General features: G+C 48.4%; 2 protein-coding genes across 6 annotated transcripts in view; one reads left to right on the forward strand and one right to left on the reverse strand.

The window, feature by feature from the left end:
* The window catches only part of zdhhc13 (zDHHC palmitoyltransferase 13), a 50,127-nt gene extending 37,485 nt beyond the window's left edge, over positions 1 to 12,642 (reverse strand). The window contains exons 1-3 of one of the 5 annotated variants that reach the window (XM_086008171.1): positions 12,483 to 12,642; positions 6,162 to 6,322; positions 77 to 199 (exon numbers count right to left, since the gene is read on the reverse strand). In XM_086008171.1, coding sequence (XP_085864297.1) covers positions 77 to 199; positions 6,162 to 6,322; positions 12,483 to 12,608 — 410 coding nt within the window. In that variant the 5' untranslated portion in view covers positions 12,609 to 12,642. Of the gene's footprint in view, positions 1 to 76; positions 200 to 6,161; positions 6,323 to 6,811; positions 6,920 to 10,540; positions 10,558 to 12,482 lie in introns of those variants that run through there. The other 4 variants (XM_086008172.1, XM_086008170.1, XM_086008174.1 and 1 more) reach the window with 4 other exon arrangements.
* A 1,100-nt stretch (positions 12,643 to 13,742) lies between these two features.
* Positions 13,743 to 14,084, forward strand: part of LOC147107110 (L-lactate dehydrogenase A chain-like) — a 34,518-nt gene continuing 34,176 nt past the window's right edge. The window contains exon 1 of the mRNA XM_086008175.1: positions 13,743 to 14,054. The gene's annotated coding sequence lies outside the window, so the exon portion shown is untranslated. The remainder of the gene's footprint in view (positions 14,055 to 14,084) is intronic.

Here is a 14,084-nt window from a genome sequence, read left to right on the forward strand (position 1 = left end):
ATATTGTACAAGTTAAATGTAATGCAAGAATGATTATAAAAACATTCTTTCCACGAGGAGAACCGACAGGACTTACTTGACGAGCTCGGTTCGATTATTGATGGCTGCCCAGTGAAGCAACGTCACATTTTCTTTGTCAGGCTGTCGGACATCATAACCAGCTTCTATTAGCTCTTTACATCTATCAATTATCCCGTATCTGAAAGTATAAAATGAAGTCTATGTAAAAAAAAAAGTGGAGACAGAGGTGGACTACACCTAATGTAATGGAGTCAGTTTCTTGCAAATAGCGGACAGGTTTACCCATAATCGTTGGCAAGCATGAAATTGTGCTTTGCAGTCAATGAAGTATTTTTGAAGTGTATGCACTATTGTAATGTTGGGAAACTCACCAGCCGATTTGTGCACAGCAAGGTCCCACAAACACCAATGAGGTAAGTAACCAGGTAATCGGTCTTTGTGATGTTGGTTGAGGGATAAACATTGACTAGGACACCGGGGGAACTCCCCTGCTCTTCTTCAAATAGTGCGGAGAGAGCAGATGGTGTCATTTCTCATTCGAAAGACAGCAGCTCCCAACAATTTTGAGTATGTGCACAGATTACAAACCTAAAAGTAGTTGCGATTTTCCAGTAAAGAATCCAAAAGATCATACCGTTAAGTCAAATTACTTGACAATCTCATTCTCGCTCCCCGCACCCCATTTTGTTCACATATTTGTGGTCAAAGTGAGATTGGAACTCTTATTTCAGGCCCTCAGTGTCAGTGTCAAGCACTCCCAAGTCACAAATTAGCACAGCCAGAGGCTCCTTTACTCCACTCTACTGCAGTCCTGGGCTGCCTCCATGTCATAATTTTTCATACAACTTACATTTATATAGTGCCATTACCATACAAAAATATGCAAGGCACTACACTAAAGTGTAATCATACGACAATGGATACCAAATCAAAGGAGATAGTAAGTAGTCCGTAAGGGTGACCCCGAGCTTCCAGTCGCTTGTCACTTTAATTCTCCGCTCCACTCCCACTCGGACCTCTGTCCTTGGCCTCTTACACTGTTCCAATGAAGCTCAACGTAAGCTCGAGGAAGAGCACCTCATCTTTCGATTAGGCGCTTTACAGCCTTCCGGACTCAACATTGAGTTCAACAATTTCAGACTATAACCCCCATTTTTCAGGAGGCAGCTGTTGATGATTCTGCCATCCCCATTTGCAACATTTAATCTCTCCTGCCTTCAATCCTAGCACAGACTATCCCTTCAGTTCCTTCTTCCCCTTCTCGCCCCCCTCTTTCCCTGCACCTGCTTAAAACCTGTTACATCTCCAACTTTTACCAGTTCTGACGAAGGGTCAGAGACCGGTTTCTCTCTCCACGGATGCTGCCTGGCTCGAGTGTTTCCAGCATTTTCTGTTGTTATTGGAGATATTAAGTAGGGTGACTTAAAGCTTGCTCAGAGGTGGATTTTAAAAGAATGACCTGCATTTATATAGCACCTTTCATGACCACTGGATGTCCCAAAGCGCTTTACAGCCAATTAAGTACTTTTTAAAGTGTAGACACTGTTGTAATGTAGGAAACGCGCCAGCCAATTTGCACACAGCAAGCTCCCACAAACAGCAAAGTGATAATGACCCGTTTCAGTGATCTTGATTGAGGGATAAATACCGGGGATAACTCCCCTGCTCTTCCTCAAAATAGTGCCATGGATCTTTTACATCCACCCGAGAGAGCAGACGGGACCTCGGTTTAACGTCTCATCCGAAAGGAGGGTTTTAGAGGAGAGGGAGGTGAACAGGGTTAGGGAGGGAAATGCAGAGTGTGGGGCCAAGACAGCTGAAGGCACAGCTGCCAAAGGTGGGTTGAAGGCAGAGTTAGATGCACAAAATGCCAGAGTGAGGGGAACAGAGAGTTCGGGAGGGTTGGGGGGTTTGCATGACTGGCGGAGGTTAGAGATAGGGAGAGTCGAAACCATGAAGGGATTTAACACATGGATGAGAATTTTTAAATCATACTAGCAGCCCTATGGCCTCTCTCTCTCTCTCTCGTGAGAATGTCAATTAGTGCCGAATTAGGAACAGATCTGTGCTGTAGCCCCATTCCCAATTGAGATTGCCCAAGTTAATTTCATTGCCTTCAAGCAAGCACAGGTGACTTTCGTTCTGGCAGTGTGGACTGGATTTGAAAATGGGTACCAACAGTCAAAGACAAATAGCTAATCCACTGCCCCACCTAGTTCCCATCCCTTCCCTCTTACAACTCCAATTTAAATGAATTTTGTGGTCGCGAGTGAGAGATCCGTGCTAGAGAATGGAACACTTTGGCAATGAACCCATCTGGAACTGAGTTGAGATTGCTCACTCATTTCATGTAGAAACCTTATAAGCAACAGAGAGGAAACTTTCATTTTCTCTGTCTGGGCTGCAGATGAACCAAGGTCCTAGAAACAAAAGTAAACTATGATGCCCAACATCTGCAGTTCTTAAGTTCTGCATTTCTGAAGTCTCTACCTCAAAACAGTTGGTCAGTCTGTGGGTTCGGTACAATGACAAGGCAGCTAATTCTGGTTCATCACCACTATCTCCATCTTACAGAAACACTAAACTCAAAATGGGTAATTGGATAATTTCTCAACATCTTGAAATTGCTTCCTCTGAGTTAAACTGAAAGGGAAGTAACTGCAAGGTGTTGCAAGCACTTTTGACAGTGGAAGGGCTGGGGACTGTAGGGTGGAATTAACGGCCATGCATTCTGTAAACACAATTTACATGTGGTATATTTTTATGGAGAACATCTTTAGTGACATACAGGAATTGACGACTTGTTTCTACTCTCACTCAATCTAATTAATTTAATATGAGCTGCTTCAATATGGTTCTTTTAATTTGGTTACAGGAACCGAGCATCTGTAAGCCTTCTTTCCAAAAAATTAAAACACATTTTTAAAGAACTAACTTGAGAGTTATGTAACTAGAAATATTAATACATTACCACTTTATGGTGACTTTGTACTGTGATTTCCCACAAAAAGCTTGCTGAAATTCACTGTTCACACAAATGTATCAAGTTAGATTTAAGGGGCATTTCTGTAATCCAGAGTGCCAATGGAGACTGGCAGTCCCAGTGAGTGCATTCTCGGGTGCGCAGCACATGATTTCCTGAGCTGCACGCCCTGCGAGCGCCAAATCACAGAATTCCCCCATTTAGCATGGGATCACAGAATGCCCCAATTAATGGCACTGGTAAACGTTCAACCAGTTCCCTGCATGTGTAGCTTTTCTCAAGTCGCCATAAAGTACTTCAAAAGATTCTCATGTAGGTTGCATCTACAATGGGAATACCATAATATTGACTGCACTCGCCTACCAATCGGAAACATGATATTGGAGTGTTGCTGCCATCCATGGACCTTTACCTTTTTGCAAGTTACCACAGTCAAGGCAGGGAATTAAAGTGAATACTCTCCGACCACTGTCTGAAGGTGGTGATGAGGAACCGATTTAAATAATACAGCCTATTGCCATGCCATTTCAACAGTGTTCGTTCTAGACAGAGTTTCAAAAGTTTATAAACAAAACGGGAAAAAAAATTGCAGTTTAATGCAACTCATTTTACAGCAATCTCAGAGATTGCGCTAACTTCTGTTGAGGGTGAGAGGGGAGAGAACAAGCCCTCATGACCCCACTGTTTCCTGTAGCACAACACAAATGGATAGATTATACTACAGGAAACTCTTTGGTATCCGGCACCGACGGGATCGGGATGGTGCCGGTTGATTAAAAATTCCGGATAACAGAGGGTTATCTACCGAGGCTATTTTTAACAAACAAATATTAAAAAAATCAAGAAATGCACAGTGTACAGTAAATGGGTACTCACCTACAGAATGTTGTGTTAAATGAATGGTGGAAGATGCTTGATTGGGAATTCCATAATACAAGATGGGGGAGATAATTCACGATAAAGATGGAGAGACACACAGAAAAATGGCAGATCGGAAGAGACTACCAGCAGCGCGGAAGAGTCAGACTCCTGTTACAGGGATATTGAGGTGTTCGGACTTCCGACAGCGCCAAGAAGCCGAGTAGTGGCAGTTTGGAGAACTACCCCCACTGACTAACTCGGCCACCGTGGGAGACTCGGACTCGGCAACATTTCCGGTTATTGAGGTGTTGTTTTCGGAGTATGAATTTTGCTGGTTAATAGAGAATTTAGGTGCCGTTTAAACGAGAGTTTCCTGTATTACCGTTGGACATGACTGTTAAGGGAACATATTGGACCAGTTGTCTCCAAATGCAGGAGATAAAAAACCTGAACATTTGGTTGTTAGGAATAGATGCAGAACATTGCCAGGAATGCGGAGTCATACATTCTGATGCTGAAGAGATATTTACACATATTCACTATACCGTTTTTCTTGATTTGAATGCTGTTAAAAATCACTAAACAGCAGGACCATTAGCTGATAGAACTCAGTGAAAAAGCACGGTTGAATTTTTTTTTTTTTATAAAGTGCGTCGTTCACTTGAGTTGTAACAAAGTCACCCTTTGGTTCTGGTTACAACACTTATTCTTGCTTCAGCACACATAGTAGTTACGTAGACACTGTACAGTTAAACATAGGTATACACTCCTCACATTGTACCACCTATTGTTAGTGGGTGCAAGCTATTTATAACAAAACAGAAAATGCTGGAGATACTCAGCAGGTCAGGCAGCATCTGTAGAGAGAGAAACAGAGTTAACGTTTCAAGTCGGTGACCTTTTGTCAGAACTGGAATTGATTAGAGATGTGGTTTTAAGCAAGTGTGGGGCAGGGAAAGGGGGGAGGGGAGGAAAGAACAAAAGGAAAGGTCTGTGATAGGGTGGAAGGCAGGAGCGATTAAATGACCAAAGGGAAGATGGTGTAAGGAGAAAGGAGACGGTAATGGACCAAGTAAAGAAACAAAAGATGGGTCCAGAAGAGGTGTAAATAGGAATAGCAGAGTCATCAGCAACAGCTGCCATCTGAAAAAATGAGAACAGAGGTTACGATCTGAAATTGTTGGACTCAATGTTGAGGCCGGAAAGCTGTAAAGTGCCCAATAGAAAGATGAGGTGCTGATCCTTGAGGTTACGTTGAGCTTCATTGGTACAGTGTAGGAGGCTGAGGACAGTGAGGTCAGAGTGGGAGTTGTCAGGAGAATTAAATTGACAGACGACTGGAACCTCGGGGTCACACTTGCGGACTGAAAGGAAGTGTTCTGCAAAGCGGTCACCCAATCTGTGTTTGGTCTTCCCAGTGTAGAGCAGACCGCATCGTGAGCAGCGAATACAGTATACTAAATTGAAAGTACAAGTAAATCGCTGTTTCACTTGGAAGGTGTGTTTGGGGCCCTGAACAGTTGGAAGGATGTAAAAGGACAGATGCTACATCTCGTGTTTTTATTTCTGTTTTTATTTCAGATTTCCAGCATCTGCAGTATTTTGCTTTCATAAGCTATTTTTACATTTCCAATGTGGGTGTGCCAGAAAGCCCTTTCTGTCTATTGGATCTTTTTAAAAAATAGCTACAGTACCTTATATTGCACTCTCCCTATAGTAGTTTTCCTTCATGCCCAGACTTGCCTTTTACTTTCTGTCTCTGTATCTGTCCCTGCATCAACAAGTACTGCCTCATTAACATGGTAGAAATTTTAAATGTTTTTATTGCATCTTAAGCTCACGTGGATATTTTGTGATAATCTTCTAAAATATCTGCCCAGAAGCTTTCTAATTGCAGAGGTTCAGCACAGTGAGGATGCTTTTACACTGAATATGTTCTGTGGTTTCTCAGACCATTTATACTCTCACTGTAACTGGTCCTTTGCTATATTACTGCAAGTTAGTTATTCAGTTTCTAGCCTTGATCCAGTATGTGAAGGAGACGCAATATATAAGGAATCAACACATTTGGCACTCCATGCCTACATGTGTAAAGACGTGCAAAATAATTCACAGGAAGAAAAGTTTAAGTTTTGTCCTCAAAAGGGAAAGGAAGCACAGGAGCTTTGCAACCCACACTGGCATGGACTCGATGGGCCGAATGGCCTCCTTCTGTGCCGTTATGTCTCTATGACACACAATCACATGAGCTGATTGTTTACATGCTGGGCAATATTATCATTCACACGGAACTTACTGTGTGGCTTTTACAATATCCCAGTTGCTATAGTCTTCCATGAAAGCAAGGTCACTGTGATGTCCAGCAGGGCTCGTGGTTTGACTTGAACTCTTGCACTGTTCATGGTGGCCATGAGATTCTTGATGTTTATGTGGTCCATGAGGACAGTTAAGTTGACACTATGGATGAAACATAGTAGTTAAATTCTAATTGAAACAGTGAAGTGACAGGTTAAAAAGTGATCTCACAGTAAGAGTAAAATAATCTGATATGGTTGGATGCAATATTGTATTGCCTGCGTAAGGCATTATATCCAGCTGAGAGGGCAGACAGATAGCCTCTTCTCAGGATTAGTCAATTAGCCAGTCTAAAAAGTGCACAACAACATTTCAATTAGTTCTTCCTCCTATCCCACCTCCTTATAGGAATACTCATCATCTCTTTCTCCCCGCCTCCCTCCCACCCCAGCTACATATCTAAAGTCAGGAACTAAACACACAAAACAGGAACAAACCTACCATTAGACTACCAATGTAGTCCACTGCTGCATAAACATGAGCTCTATTTTGGTGACTGCAAATGATAAACAAATTTAAAAGAACGTATAGCTACTGAAGCAATAGTGCAATTTAAATAGCCTGTATTCGTTTAACTGAATTGCAGCTTACATGCTTCACCATAGGTGTAAACTCAAGATTTCAGCCAGTAGCAAAATGGATCCATTCTTCTAATCCAGGCTATTACAACAACACTGTCCTCCCAACCAGGTGGTCACACTTTTGAGTCTAGATCTATGCGTCATTCAAATCCATCTGATCCAGCTGGGATGATGAGCTGTCGGTTTTCATCTACCTGAACTTATGATAAGTAGGGCACATTCTAAGTCTGTCCACTAATACTTGATGCTATGAAGTCTACCACTTTTATAGTACAGTAAAACATCTTACCAATGTTCCCTCCGTGCAGTAATGGGAAAGAGTCCCACATAGGCAGCACGGTGGTATAGTGGTTAGCACTGTTGCCTCACAGCGCCAGGGACCCGGGTTCGAATCCGGCCTCAGGTGACTGTGCAAACTCCACACAGACATTCTCCCCGTGTTTGCGTGGGTTTTCTCCGGGTGCTCCGGTTTCCTCCCACAGTCCAAAAATGTGCAGGTTAGGTTGATTGGCTATGATAAATTGACCCTTAGTGTTAGGGGGATTAAATATGTGGGGTTACGGGGATCGGGTGGGATATGTGTCGGTGCAGGCTCGATGGGCCGAAATGGCCTCTATCTGCACTGTGGGGTTTCTGTGATTCTGTGATAGGCCACTCACCAACTTTTCCACTGTAAGTACCCCGCATGCACAGAAATTTAATGTGGCTGCGCAGTAAAATAAATGGGCCACGCAGAACAAAGCGCAGCTTACAGGGAACATTGCTTACCACTAAATCATGTTTTGATTTAAGTAGATTCTAGGACTGGGGGCATAGTCTAAAAATTAGAGCCAGCCCTTTCAGGAGTGAAATTAGGAAACACTTCTACACAGAAAGGGTGGTAGAAGTTTGGAACTCTCTTCCGCAAACGGCAATTGATGCTAGATCAATCGTTAATTTTAAATCGGAGATTGATAGCTTTCTGTTAACCAACGGTATTAAGGGATATGAGTCAAAGACGGGTATATGGAGTTAGGTGGCAGATCAGCCATGATCTCACTTTATGGCGGAACAGGCTTAAGAGGCTAAATGGCCTACTCCTGTTCCTATGTAGGGGGTTGAGAATGACGAACAGAATCAATTCCTAAAGCATTCGCCAACAGAGTCACTGTGCTGCTATCATGGCCCACCATTTTGGAATTCTCTTCCTAACGTCTGATACATTTCTCATCAAATCAAAAGCATTCTCAAAACTTCCCTTGACTTTAATCACCTCTCCTAACTCCTACTCTTTCATTTTCATAGGCTTCTGCAGAGGTTTTGGATGTTTCAGGATGTTAAAGACACTGTACAAGTTCAGTTTGTAAAAGTAAGTATCAAGACTGTGGTATATTAAATCAGATAATTATTAAAAATAGCACTCAATTTTGTAGATTTGAATAAAAGATTGCAAAATAAAATATTTTCCAGCATCTGCAGTATTTTGCATTGCAACAAACATTTCTTCTAATCTCTCTAGTGAACAAAAATTACTCGGGTTTGTTTACCAGTGCTCATATGTGTTTACCAGTGCTCATGTGCAACACCCTTTCAAGATTTTTCTGTTGCTTGGAAACGGGTAAAAATATTTTAGCATCAATGCCAGAGACAAAAATTGAAATTAACTCAGGCCAAGAAAAATCCCATCACCCCTTAGGCCATTTTCTGGCAGTGGCAGCAAATATACTATGAAAATTATCTACTAGGTACACTTGAGACAATGCCACAAATGCTGTGCAACTTGTCTACGAAGAATTTTGCAACAGCAGCTCAGAATAATTTAATAAATGCCCAACGCATTACCGGCACCCGGCTACCGACCATAGAGCATATACCAGAAACGCTGTTTACGGAGGTCATGGACCATCATCAAAGACCCTACCCACCCCAGCCACAGTCTGTTCGCCCCCCTGCCATCTGGGGGACGCTACAGATGCATTCGCACCCGAACGACCAGATTTAGGAACAGCTTCTTTCCCAGGGCTGTCATCCTACTGAACTCCACAAATAAACTCTAAAGCCTGCACATCTGCCAATGCACTTTATTATGTTTATGTTAATGTATTACAAGCCAAATGAATGTTGAATGTTTAAATGTCTTAATCTCGGGAGCCGCAAGCCTACATTTCGTTGTACTGCACTTGTGCACTAACAATGACAATAAAGTTGATTATGATTATGGGTTATTTCCTCATTCTGTGTGTTGCCCTAACCCCACCTCAAGTTAGTAACATCCAAGGATCAGGTGCGATATGTGTCGGTGCAGGCTCGATGGGCCGAAATGGCCTCTATCTGCATTGTGGGGTTTCTGTGAAGAGTAGAAACCCATCTGGGCAATCACACAACCAACTACTCAAACAGCAGACTAAAGCAGAAGACTATATATAAAGGGCATGAGGGAGCAGGTCGCATGGCATTCATATCTCTCCCACAAACTTTCTTTTAAAGAAGTGTTTTACCTCACTTGACTTAGATAAATAACTGACTACAACCACTTGATATTTTTCTCATCAAATTGGTATTCTGTAGCGTTATTGGGCTTGGGCTGAGAAGTGACAAGTAACATTCGCGCCACACAAGTGACAGGCAATGACCATCTCAAACAAGAGTCTAACCACCACCCCATGACATTCAACGGCATTACTATCGAACAATCCCCCACCATCAACATCCAGGGGGGGGGTCACCATTGACCAGAAACTTAACTGGACCAGCCACAATAATACTGTGGCAACAAGAGCAAGTCAGAGGCTGGGTATTCTGCGGTGAGTGTCTCACCTCCTGACTCCCCAAAGCCTTTCCACCATCTACAAGGCACAAGTCAGGAGTGTGATGGAATACTCTCCACTTACCTGGATGAGTGCAGCTCCAACAACACTCAAGAAACTCAACACCATCCAGCACAAAGCAGCCTGCTTGATCGGCACCCCAAACACCTCACCCAAGCTATGTCAATCCCCTCCTCCGCCGGCTCTTCTCGCACTCCATCATCCTTCACACACACACACTCCCGACAGTGAGGAGATGTGGGGCCCGCGGGTCGTTCCTGGAACCTACATCAGATCCGTTCTCCTGCCAGTCCATTCCCAGCCCCGGAGTTTACCTCAGACCCGCTCTCCACTCCCCCAGCCCCAGAGTTTACCTCAGGCCCGCTCTCCACTTCCCCCCCCCCCCCCCAGCCCCGGAGTTTACCTCAGGCCCGCTCTCCACTCCCCCAGCCCCGGAGTTTACCTCAGGCCATCTCTCCACTCCCCCAGCCCCGGAGTTTACCTCAGGCCCGCTCTCCACTTCCCCCCCCCCGCCCCAGAGTTTACCTCAGGCCCGCTCTCCAGCCACCACCCGCCCCCGCCGTTTACCTCAGACCCGCTCTCCACTCCCCCCGGGGTTTACTTCGGGCCCGCTCGCTCTCTCCCCCTCCCCCCGGGGTTTACCTCGGGCCCGGGCTCTCTCTCTCTCTCTCTCCCCCCCCGGGGTTTACTGCAGGCCCGCTCTCCGGCCACTCCCCCCCCCCGGGCTCTCTCTCTCTTTCAATTCAATTCAAATCGCTTTATTGGCATGGCAAGTTACATCTTATGTTGCCAAAGCATCGGAAAACATTCATGTTTGTTCACAAAAATACAGATCTATCCATACAGTGTATAAACAGATATATCCCTGAGTGTATAAATATACTTTCATATAATTTATATATACTCTTATCTTATCTCCCCCCGGGGTTTACCTCGGGCCCGCTCTCTCTCTCTCTCTTCTCCCCCCCCCCCCGAGGGTTTACCTCAGGCCCGCTCTCTCTCTTCCCCCCCCACCCCGGGGGTTTACTTCAGGCCCGCTCTCTCTCTCCCCCCCCGGGGGTTTACCTCAGGCCCGCTCTCTCTCTCTCCCCCCGGGGGTTTACCTCAGGCCCGCTCTCTCTCTCTCCCCACCCGGGGGTTTACTTCAGGCCCTCTCTCTCTCCCCCCCCGGGGGTTTACCTCAGGCCCGCTCTCTCTCTCTCCCCCCCGGGGGTCCTCAGGCCCGCTCTCTCTCTCCCCCCCCCGGGGGTTTACTTCAGGCCCGCTCTCTCTCTCCCCCCCCGGGGGTTTACCTCAGGCCCGCTCTCTCTCTCCCCCCCCGGGGGTTTACCTCAGGCCCGCTCTCTCTCTCTCCCCCCGGGGGTTTACCTCAGGCCCGCTCTCTCTCTCCCCCCGGGGGTTTACCTCAGGCCCGCTCTCTCTTCCCCCCCCCCGCCCCGGGGGTTTACCTCAGGCCCGCTCTCTCTCTCTCCCCCCCCCCCCCCCGCCCCGGGGGTTTACCTCAGGCCCGCTCTCTCTCTCTCCCCCCCCCGGGGGTTTACCTCAGGCCCGCTCTCTCTCTCTCCCCCCGGGGGTCCTCAGGCCCGCTCTCTCTCTCTCCCCCCCCCCCGGGGGTCCTCAGGCCCGCTCTCTCTCTCCCCCCCCCCCCCCCCCGGGGGTTTACTTCAGGCCCGCTTTCTCTCTTCCCCCCCCCCCCCCCGGGGGTTTACTTCAGGCCCGCTCTCTCTCTCCCCCCCCGGGGGTTTACCTCAGGCCCGCTCTCTCTCTCTCCCCCCCCGGGGGTTTACCTCAGGCCCGCTCTCTCTCTCTCCCCACCCGGGGGTTTACTTCAGGCCCTCTCTCTCTCTCTCTCTCTCTCTCTCTCCCCCGGGGGTTTACCTCAGGCCCGCTCTCTCTCTCTCCCCCCGGGGGTCCTCAGGCCCGCTCTCTCTCTCTCCCCCCCGGGGGTCCTCAGGCCCGCTCTCTCTCTCCCCCCCCCCCCCCCGGGGGTTTACTTCAGGCCCGCTCTCTCTCTCTCCCCCCCCGGGGGTTTACCTCAGGCCCGCTCTCTCTCTCTCCCCCCGGGGGTTTACCTCAGGCCCGCTCTCTCTTCCCCCCCCCCGCCCCGGGGGTTTACCTCAGGCCCGCTCTCTCTTCCCCCCCCGGGGGTTTACCTCAGGCCCGCTCTCTCTCTCTCCCCCCCCCCCCGGGGGTTTACCTCAGGCCCGCTCTCTCTCTCTCCCCCCCCGGGGGTTTACCTCAGGCCCGCTCTCTCTCTCTCCCCCACCCGGGGGTTTACTTCAGGCCCTCTCTCTCTCTCTCTCTCTCCCCCCGGGGGTTTACCTCAGGCCCGCTCTCTCTCTCTCCCCCCGGGGGTCCTCAGGCCCGCTCTCTCTCTCTCCCCCCCGGGGGTCCTCAGGCCCGCTCTCTCTCTCCCCCCCCCCCCCCGGGGGTTTACTTCAGGCCCGCTCTCTCTCTCCCCCCCCCGGGGGTTTACCTCAGGCCCGCTCTCTCTCTCTCCCCCCGGGGGTTTACCTCAGGCCCGCTCTCTCTTCCCCCCCCCCGCCCCGGGGGTTTACCTCAGGCCCGCTCTCTCTTCCCCCCCCGGGGGTTTACCTCAGGCCCGCTCTCTCTCTCTCTCCCCCCCCCCCCGGGGGTTTACCTCAGGCCCGCTCTCTCTCTTCCCCCCCCCCGGGGGTTTACCTCAGGCCCGCTCTCTCTCTCTCTCTCTCCCCCCCCGGGGGTTTACCTCAGGCCCGCTCTCTCTCTCCCCCCCCCCGGGGGTTTACTTCAGGCCCGCGCTCTCTCTCTCCCCCCGGGGGTTTACCTCGGGCCCGCTCTCCCCCAGCCCCGGGGTTTACCTCGGGCTCTCTCTCCCCCAGCCCCGGGGTTTACCTCGGGCCCGCTCTCTCTCTCTCTCCCCCAGCCCCGGGGTTTACCTCGGGCCCGCTCTCCGGCCACTCCATGTCGATCTCGCCGCTCGGCCCGCCTCCCCCGCGCGCACTGTTCGCTCGTTGCCATCCGCTCGTTCTGCGTCACCACGCACCGCGGGCGTAGTTGCGTCATTGGAACGAGGCCGGTTTTGATGAATGGGGAACCCGCCCCAGACCGGACACACCCGATTGGCTGAGGAGCAGCCCCGGACCCTGTACCGATCAATATCGGTAGCAGCTGCAGCGCCAATGGAGCAGCCTTGGGCATCAGCCAAATGTTACCGAGACTAGTGCAATTCCAAGCACCCCTTCCCTCTGGAGGAAAGCACCACCAGAGCAAAAAAACCCTAAAAATGCATGGGTCAACTGTTAAATGATGATGATTGGGGTCTCATCCTCCATAAAGAAAGACTTGCATTTCTATAGCGCCTCTCACGACCACCGGACGTCCCAAAGCGCTTTGCAGCCAATGGAGTACTTTTTGAAGTGTGGTCACTATATTGTAATGTAGGAAAACAATGTGCTGCAGTCAGTCGTAGCTCAGTTATTTTTTTTAATTTTAAAATTTGAACAATTTATTTACAGTTAATGACATTGCAGAGCTCAGGTCTCGGCTCTTTGTACAAAGTCACAAGCCATCATTGCCTACAAGGCAGGGTATAGCTCAGTTATTAGCACACCTCACCTTTGAGTCAGAAGGTTGTTGGTTCATAGTCCCACTACAGACATTTGAGCACAAAATCTAGGCTGAAACACCATTGAGGGAGTGCTGCACTGTCAGAGGTGCCGTCTTTCAGATGAGGCGTTAAACCGAGGCCCCGTCTGCTCCATCAAGTGGATGTAAAAGATCCCATGGTACTATTTTTAAGAAGAGCAGAGGAGTTATGCCTGGTGTCCTGGCCAATATTTATCCCTCAATCAACATCATTAAAATAGATTGACTCTTTTTAAGGGGGTGGCTGAGCACCCAAACTAAAACTGAACAAATTTTCAAATTATCGTTGTCAATTCAAACTAAAGTTTTATGGTCCAGGGTGATGATGCACTCCAGTTCCTGCAGCTGCCAGCGGTCGCGGAAGGCCTCAAGCGTGCCGGCGGACACCGCGTGCTCCATCTCCAGAAAATAGATTGGTCATTATCACACTGCTGCTCTTTTGATTAAACTAATCAACTGTAACTTAATAAAACTTAAATTAAATTAGGGTTTTGTTGGCCAGGGTGATGATGCACTCCAGTCCCCGCGGCGCCCACCGGTCGCGGAAGGCCTCAAGCGTGCGGACACCGCGTGCTCCATCTCCAGGGCCACCATTATCACACTGCTGTTTGTGGGAGCTTGCTGTGCGCAAATTGGCTGCCGCGTTTCCCACATTACAACAGTGACTACACTTCAAAAGAACTTACTTGGCTGTAAAGCACGTCAGGTGGTCGTGAAAGGCACTATATAAATGCAAGTCTTTGCACTGCTCACCAGTAGCAGATGGCTGTGCTCAAGTTTCTGGAGTGGGATTTTGGAACCCACAACCTTCTGACTCAGGTGAGGGTGCTGGCAACTGAGCGGCGCAGA

This window comes from Somniosus microcephalus, chromosome 15, assembly GCF_052327205.1.
Source record: "Somniosus microcephalus isolate GS21.2 chromosome 15, FLI_Smic_1.0, whole genome shotgun sequence".
Classification (NCBI taxonomy): Eukaryota; Metazoa; Chordata; class Chondrichthyes; order Squaliformes; family Somniosidae; genus Somniosus; species Somniosus microcephalus.